Source organism: Euphorbia lathyris, chromosome 9 (assembly GCF_963576675.1).
Source record: "Euphorbia lathyris chromosome 9, ddEupLath1.1, whole genome shotgun sequence".
Taxonomy (NCBI): Eukaryota; Viridiplantae; Streptophyta; class Magnoliopsida; order Malpighiales; family Euphorbiaceae; genus Euphorbia; species Euphorbia lathyris.
Window position 1 is genome coordinate 68,546,258 of NC_088918.1, and position 8,598 is coordinate 68,554,855.

General features: G+C 34.4%; 1 protein-coding gene across 4 annotated transcripts; it reads right to left on the minus strand.

Moving 5' to 3' along the window:
- Positions 1–2,140: 2,140 nt before the first annotated feature.
- LOC136205567 (E3 ubiquitin-protein ligase RSL1) lies at positions 2,141–7,605 on the minus strand. Of its 4 annotated transcripts, none has more exons than XM_065996224.1 (4): positions 7,458–7,605; positions 6,449–6,992; positions 4,977–5,737; positions 2,141–2,890 (listed from the first exon to the last, which is right to left on the minus strand). In XM_065996224.1, exons 2-4 carry the CDS (start codon positions 6,860–6,862, stop codon positions 2,509–2,511), a joined length of 1,557 nt encoding a protein of 518 aa, XP_065852296.1. In that variant the 5' UTR covers positions 6,863–6,992; positions 7,458–7,605; the 3' UTR covers positions 2,141–2,508. The 4 variants fall into 4 exon arrangements, with proteins under 4 accessions (XP_065852296.1, XP_065852297.1, XP_065852295.1 ...); XM_065996225.1 differs by having other exon boundaries at positions 6,449–6,970; positions 7,458–7,585; XM_065996223.1 differs by having other exon boundaries at positions 6,449–7,064; positions 7,458–7,575.
- Positions 7,606–8,598: the final 993 nt, after the last annotated feature.

The following is an 8,598-nucleotide window of genomic DNA, read 5'->3' on the forward strand; positions in this document are numbered from 1 at the left end:
GCCTAGATACAACATTATGTAACACCAATTGGTGTACTCTCATTTCGGAAGTTTGTGTTATCATCTCCCAATGAACGATTTTGATCACCGCCCATTTGAAGATTTGGAGGTCCGTAACACCATTTTAACATGGCCCCGATTAAGGCCCCTAACCCAGATGGTTATCAGGGAGTGTTTTTTAAAGACTTTGGAACCAAATCGGTTCTCGGGTCAGTAAAGCTGTCCGTAACATTTTGAACTCAAGAACCATGATTAGTTCCTAGAATGAAACTCTTCTAACGGTTATTTCCAAAGACTTTGTAACGTCCTTTACAAGACAGTGACCAAGTGTATCATCAATCGGTTCAAACCTCTCATCCGATCTCTTATCAACCCGACCCAATCCAGCTTCATTCCAGGTAGACAAATTATAGATAACATCATTCTACTCTATGAATGGTTCAGCTTCATTCCAGGTAGACAAATTATAGATAATATCATTCTACTCTATGAAACTATGCACTTTATGCATCGTAAAAAAGGGTAAGAAATGGTGGATGGTTATGAAACTTGACCTCGAGAAGGCCTATGACAAAGTCATTTGTAAGTTCTTACGTGAAACCCTGGTTTTCCTCGGTCTCAATCAGAATTTGGATGGATTTCATTATTAACTTTGTGGCTTCTTCTTCAGTGAATGTCCTGTGGAACGATGAACAGCTCGTTGGCTTTAAGCCTTCCTGCGGCCTCAGACTAGACCTGTTCAAAAGTCTACTGGCTCGTCCAGCCCGTCCAAGCCCGCTCTTCAAAGACTGGGCTGAGACGTATATGTTTTGTAATAAGCCCGACCCGGCCCAAGCCTGCTTAGGCCCACATATAGAGTAGGTTGGGCTTGGGATTTGTCTCAAAACCCAGGCCCAGCCCAGCCCGGTCCAAAATTTTAATAATAATTTTAATTTAATAACTTTTATAGTTTAATAAACTTTATATTCCAAAAATAAAAAATTTAAATTTCTTCAACATAAAAATTTCAAAACCATATATTTTTTAGAATTGGTGAAAATATACATATTTTTGTTACTATTTTATTTATTACTATCAAAAAAGTATTTTTTTTTTTATTTAAGATTGCGTTAATTGAATTTTATTGAAATAATCCTCTAAACTTTAGTTTATTACTCCCTCCGGTTTTAAATAAGTGTCGTTTTAGATAATTGTTTTTGTTCTTTTTTAAGTGTTGTTTTCGTTTTTCAATAAAATTTAGTATAGTTTTTTGGTCTAAGCATTTAACTTTTGTCTTTGATTTATGTGTTTTTTAAGTTTTCAAAGTTTTTTCTCCAACCATTATAGGAGAGAGAATTTTTATTTAGTTAATACATGTAAATTTATTAACTTAAGTGCATATTAATTGTGTTTCTTAATTTGTGTGAAAAACTCTAAAACGACACTTATTTGAAACCGGAGGGAGTATATTTTATTATTTATATTTATAGTATAATTTTTTAGTTTAATTTTAATTTTTAAAAAAATATAAAGATATTAGTTGGGCCGGACCGGGTTGGGCTTGGGAATTAGTTCTTTTAACTTGATGAGCCCGATATAAATATAGTGCGGGCATGGACAACATAATTATGTGATAAGTCTGGTTAGGCCTGGCCCAAGCCCAGCCCGATGAACAGGTCTACCTCAAACAAAAAGACCCCTTGTCTCCTATCTTTTTGTCTTGTGTTTAAAAAATAAAATAAAAGTCGAATAAACCTTTTCAAATTTCAGTAATGTAAAGATAAAATTAATGTTGATTGAAAACGTTAAAGAATAAATTTAGACCTCCCACATATATAACACAACAATCCATTTTGACTCTACTTACTCCATTTAGAGTGAAATATACCTAATCAAATAGGGTGTTCAAGGATCCCTTTAATTAACTTAAGGGTCCTTTATTTTATAGCCTCAAATTGAGTGCAGTTCATTCTTTTTTTCTGCAATTTCCCGGTGTTGCATAAGTTCCCAAAAAAGGGGTCAAAACGACCTTGGTCTTAAGATTTGATGATCCAATAGAATAGTATGGTTCATAAGATTTGGTCAGAACACTGAAAATAATAACAAAAAATATAATGAATGATTGGTAATTAATGCAACTAAATGCTTGTCATTGTCAATGTCATCCTAATTACACAATTTAACATTTTAGATATGCTTTTAAATGTCACTAATTTATTGTACACATTACACACATACAAAGCAACTGAAGATGAATATAACTTTGTTTCATTTTTCTTTGAATTTATCAATACAATAAATGTCTATCTATTTTCATTTTCTTTCCTGAAAAAAGAAGAAGCAATCATCATCTATTGCTTCTTTCTTCCTTCTTCACTTTCTTGTCAAAGTAATAACCTATAAAGGAAACAAGTGCCGATTTCGGCACACCCCCCTTGTAAATGCAAATGGAGTAAATAAGAGTGAGAAGCTCTTTTACCTCCATTCTTAACCACACCTACCAAAATATGCAGTTTTTCTTTGGTAGATTCACTGAATATAGTCTTCGTAGTAGTTGTCGCTAATTACAGAGACGAACCTTTCGAGCCAAGGAAGCTGATGAAGATCCTTCATGGCATCTACATATGAATCTGTACATCGAGGAGGAGATTGGTAAGGATGATGATCGCTCAGACTAAAGCCTCCGGCGAGAAATCTTTGAATAAGTGCTAGCTGTGATCTCTCTTGGTCCGAGTAAGCATCCGTGAGCATGGGTAGGGAGTTAAAAGTCTCCCATGCCCATTGTTCGGATTCTTGGACAGACTGTGCCACAAACTCTTCCGCGTTATTTTCGTCCCAAAAGGCGCATGGGCATGTCTGTTGCCCATCTCTATATTCAGCACCACATGAATAACAGAACTCGTGCCCACACCTGGAAAAAGAGAGCAGATTTTGCTTTTTGAACTTTGAATCATCCGAAACTTAGATAAAGTAAAAGTGATATGGCAAAGTTTAAATTTCAAGACTGAACATTTATTCAATTTCAATCAACAATTGTTGCTCAATATCTCATCATTTAGCTTGAGAGTTACCAAAGCAAATATACTAAAATTTCATGCACAAGTTTCATAAAATACGCCAACAAACATACACAAGAAAACAGTCGATACTAGCCTAATTATCCATTTACTGAAATAGTAAAACGAGACCAATGCAGGAAGGAGGTCAAGAAATGCTCCATTCTAGGAAAGGATCGATACCGAAAGACTATCAATAAGACGAGTAACTAAATATCAAAAACAAGTATAAGTATGCAAGTCAAATTCCTCAGTCAGCATTAATCACATTTCTCATACATCTGCAGTTATCACTTGTTATACTCAAGTGATTACCCTACTTTGTTTGCATTTATGTCATTGTGTTGTAATAATTCATACTTCTCAGTTACAATTTATAACAACATAAATATATTCTTTATATGTGCTTGAAGTTCTACAATAAGAAGTTAAAATTCAAACTTATGATCTGCAGTAATATGTTTCTTAAACATCCCTCAGTAAGTATAGACCATAAACGTAAATTTTACAGCCATCTTCAAAAAATTTGCATCAATTTCACATGTTCTATATAATCATGTTCTGAATGTTGTATACATAAATTACCACGTAGCAGAATAACCAATAATGAACTTCAATTTGAAGAAAATGAGAAGTGAGTAAATTCTTTCTTTAAGCATTTAAGTTTAGTTGACTCCAGCATAATGGCACGTGTCCATAAACACGAGGTAGTTTATCCAAAGGCTACATGAATGGACATAGATAATGCTGCTTCATAACTTGGAATCACCACAAGTAAAATGTCCACGAAAAACAATGATTCAACAACCATAGACTATGAATCTGGTCTGATAGTACTGTATTCAGAATGCACCTATGATTTTAAGTGATAAAACCATTCACAAAGACGTTATCAAGCAGGTATTCCAACAAATTGAAACAGGCAACATGCTAAGAAGTTGGACCCAGAAATAAAGCCACCAAGCATGAATACCTCAATGAAGTCCATATCAGAACACCCAAGTACACCATCTGTCCAACAAGTTATAGCATGGGCTTTCGCATGCAAGCACAAGTCAAAACAGGTGGACTGATTTAAAAGAGGAAGAACACTTATGGAAGCTACTAGGCAATGAAATTTCAAGTCAGACAGTGGCACAATGTATTTTATATGCAGAAGATCCAACAGTATGATTCAAGTAAATGGTGTAGATAGAACTTTGGTAAAATCTTCTAGCATAAGCATTCAACACAGGATAAATCATATATAGCACAATAGCAAATGTCAAGGCAAAGAAGTGATAAACTATGTTAAAGGGTACATAACTGAAAATGCAACAGCAACATAAGGAGTATGAAGGAGGGAGGAAAAAACTTCAAACAAGCATGTTTCCACAGAGTTACTCAACATAAGTATTAGATTGTATTTTGGGGGATAGGCAGGTGGGGAGTGTGAAAGACAATATAAATGTTACTCTTTCTACTGTATTATGAATAATCTTCTAGGCATGGGAGTCCTATTAGGTTTTAAAGGGCTTAGTAAAGTTCCCCAAAAACATCCATCTAATTTGAAGTATTATATCAGACTAAATTATTCTACTGGATTCTTCTTTTCCCTGGCCTGGTCCCTGGATGTGTCCAGAATTAAAAACACTCATGTGAGGGCCATAACTAGGTGAGAAAGGCATAATTTCTCTAAAACCCTCTTTCATGTCTTCCTCATTCTCAAATTTCTTTTACGTATTAATCATTCTCTCACTTCCATCAATTATATCATATCGAGAACATGTAATCGATTAACTTCCAATCATGAAACAGGATAATAGTTATAGTTCTAACTGTCTAAGCAACTTCTTTCCAAAACCAGAGAAAGGTATACACTAACTGTAAAACAAAGATAGCAGAAAGAGAAAACAATGAAAAAACAAAAATCAAATTTAAGATCAAATAAATGAAACTTACCAGCACGTCATATGATAGCAACCTTGGGTAAGCTCAATCATCCTGCGGCACTGTTGGCAACGCCTCCACCTTTTATTTTGTGCCAGACGATGTAGGGTAATATCTGCAGCATCTCTCTCTTCCAGTGGCAGGTTTTGGAACTCTTCACAGCTCATTGAAGAATGCCAAGGGACACCGCACTCCACACAGATAAACCTTTGACAAACTGGACATTCAACACAATTGTTGTCGGACTGACTTGATGAACTTGCCCTAGCTGACAAACATTCACGGGGATCAAGCAAAACAGAACAATTCGGGTAGGGGCAGTAGATTCTATCCGAATGAAGAACATTTGCTTCTGCAAGAGCGTTCTCAAAACATTCAAATGAAGTTAGAGGCAGGAAAGATCTGCATTCAGTGGTCGAGATGTAATATTTACATCCCAGCTGGGGGCATCTAACTGGTACTTGAAATGACTGCACTTTTCCGTCAACATAGGTTCTCATACAATGTGAACAGAATTTGTGGGAACATTTCATCTTGATCATCATTGGTGAAATCTTTTCCTCACAGCAGATAGAACAGTTGTCATGCGATTTAATTTCATTAGCAGGCAAAGAGACCACCCCAATTGCTACCTGGGCTAAACAGAGAGGCCTCTCAAGATCAACGCTAGGAATGAGTTTCAGCACAAAGGCTTCAAGATTACTAACATGCTCAAGGATCCTTTGCCTTAGTGCTAAAAGGAGTGGAGTCTCGACTTTCTCCTCGTGTGTTATCTATCACAAATACACATCACTATAGCCGCTCAGAATGTATGATATGAGAAAGTCAAAGCAATTACAATTAAAAAGGAAAAATTGATGTTAATAAAGTTACAGGTAATTACCATTCCTTGGACTTAAGAAAAAAAAAAAAGTGTTCCAGAAATAAATCAGTCAGGTAATAAAAAAAAAAAGGGCGGCCCGGTCGCATTACGCGTCCCCGCTGAGCGAGGGTCCGGGGAGGGGTCCCACCACAAGGGTGTATTGGGGGCAAGCCTTCCCTTGCCAATTTAATTGGCAAGAGGCCGCTCCTAAGACTCGAACCCGTGACCTCAGGTCACACGGCAACAACGTTTTACCGTTGCGCCAAGGCTCGCCCTCTAAATCAGTCAGGTAATATGAAAAAAAAAAAAAAAATAATCATTTTAAGGCAGATAACCTGCAATGCAATCACTTACCCACCTCTATCTCTATCTCACCCTCTTCCACCAAACTTAGCACACAATAGATAAAGTCAACATGTGAATAAGAACAATAAAAAGAGTGCATAATTAAATACTAATACAAGAGGTGAACTTAATAGTACAGATAATTTCAAGATACAAAGACAAGCAAACAAGGACTGCACCACGGTTTCAAGCATAAGCTTGTCATCTGACTATAATCTTAAATTAAATTAGAAAAGGAAAGATTGAAAAAAGGAAACTTCTGAAAATGGAAACTCACATGATCATATAACAAACTGGAATCAGTGAAGGCATAAACTCGACAGATTTTATGCTGTAAAGCCTCAGCAAGACCATCCATAAGGGCTAAATAGTCAGCAACTGATTCATCTACATAGAAATCCAGTTTCTTCTGCACCTGAGTCACAGGAAGATCTTCTGTTCTTTCCATTACAACACCAATTCCAGAGAATCCAGAACCAGATTCTCCAGCTGCTATAGAGATTCCCTTGAAAAACATCTTCACTGAAAATTCATCAAGAATTTCCTGCGGCTGCTCCTTAACTATTTCTTCAGGCTCCTTCCATACTTCATCTCCACAACAACTCCTAAATTCTTCCTCCTCTTCATCCAATTGTATCTCCCCAACTGAATCTACTGAAGACACATCACTGAAATCCGCTTGATCCTCCATCTCTTAAGTCAATTTATTTACAGCTCCAGCGATAGCTCAGAAAAGAATATTAAAACTTCAAAAAATGATACGAATCGAACACCAAGACAATCAGACCATCGCAAAAACCTGCAACTCTGTGTTTCAGCTTCTATTGTTCACAAATCAAAAAGAAAAATGCATATCAAAATGCAATCTTTTTACTCCGTCAACAAGCTCAAAACTGAAATTGAAGGAACGCGATCAAATATTAGATCCCAAACTCCAAAATCTAGTACCTATCCTCACGAAAATCACCCGCGCATAAAATCCGAAAAATACCCAATACCAGATCAAATCTAAAATTCTGATTAACAAATTTCTGAATCAATATCCACAAAGCAAGACGCAAAGAACCGTCTTAAGAAAAAAAAAACTATATAAATAAGAAATTTGGCGCATCGAGATCAATCAAAATCGGGGAATCAACACACACTGCTATCCCTCCGTTTTTGTACAAAAAAAGAATTAAGTTGTAGATGAATTGAATATTGAGAAAAAAGTACATATATAGCATAAAATCAGAGAGAAAAAGAAAAATAGAAGCTTAAAAAAACAAGAAATGAAGCTTCCATACCATGATGGTGGTGTGTAAGAGAGAATTTAATCTCTGATGATTCCTTTTGAGTGTCGGGTAAGGATAGAAAAACCCTAATCTGACAAATGATATTATGCTGTTTACTAAATTAATGCTTTTCTTATCTGGTTAGATTAAGGAAGATTATTAATTAATTAATTAGTTATTAAAGGGATCATAAAGAGATAAAAATTCTTGAATTAATTAGGTTTTTAAGATCAATCATTTATTTTAGCATTTGTTTGCCAAGAGGTCCGAGATAAGTTAATGGAAGTAACGCTGTATAAATGAAAATTAACTAGAGTTAACATACGAAAACTGCTAAATGGATCGAAAAAATGGGGATAGAATGGATAGAATGAGTTAAAATATCATAATGAGGAAATTAAGTTAGAAATCAGTTTTTAATTTTCTTTTACAGTTTTGCAACTTCTTTTTATGGTTCTTGTTATTTTCCATTTATTTTTTTATTTTTATCAAGTTATCATTTTTTTTATTTTTGCTTTTGCCAAATGTAGTTACAGTTTTTTATTTTTTTCCACCGTGAATTTCTGTAAGTAGTTTTAAATTTTAAGGATTTGATATTTTGGGAATTATTTTTGAAATATGAGATACTTGTAAATAATTTAATTAATTATGACTACTATGTAACTTACCCTATCATAATTACCATTTATAAAATAAAATTAGATTTTCGTTTATATATTTATAGTCATGGGAACTCACAAACTAAAATAGTATTTAATGTACTAGTAGTATTGAATCATTAATAGAATATAAAAATAAACAAAATAAAAATATTTCAAAAAGGCATTTTGGTAGGATTTTTTTTTCTATCCCTTCTATCCGGATAGCTTTTCCCTTAACGGTAATGAAAACTTTAAAATTAAAACTCAATTTTTAACTATTTATATTCTGTAAACTCTTCATTTTCATTTTCATTTTTTTTTTCATTACTTCTTTTAATTCTCAACTTCATTAACCTATCAACTCATAAACGAAAGCTTAGAGAAGTAAAGTACAAATAAAATTCATGTAGTTTTATCGATTTACAAATAGATATAATATTTTTTTAGGAGAAAAATAAAACCCTTGTGGTTTCACTAATTTTCAGATAAAGGACCGTGGTTTACTTTTTGTC

Excerpts from the sequence above, each read along its gene's own strand:
- LOC136205567 (XM_065996224.1), bottom strand. The coding sequence starts at position 6,862 with ATGGAGGATCAAGCGGATTTCAGTGATGTGTCTTCAGTAGATTCAGTT. Across the intron at positions 5,738-6,448 it reads CCAGTTTGTTATATGATCAT|ATAACACACGAGGAGAAAGT; the intron begins GTGAGTTTCCAT and ends TATTTGTGATAG. Across the intron at positions 2,891-4,976 it reads TGCTATCATATGACGTGCTG|GTGTGGGCACGAGTTCTGTT; the intron begins GTAAGTTTCATT and ends CTCTTTTTCCAG.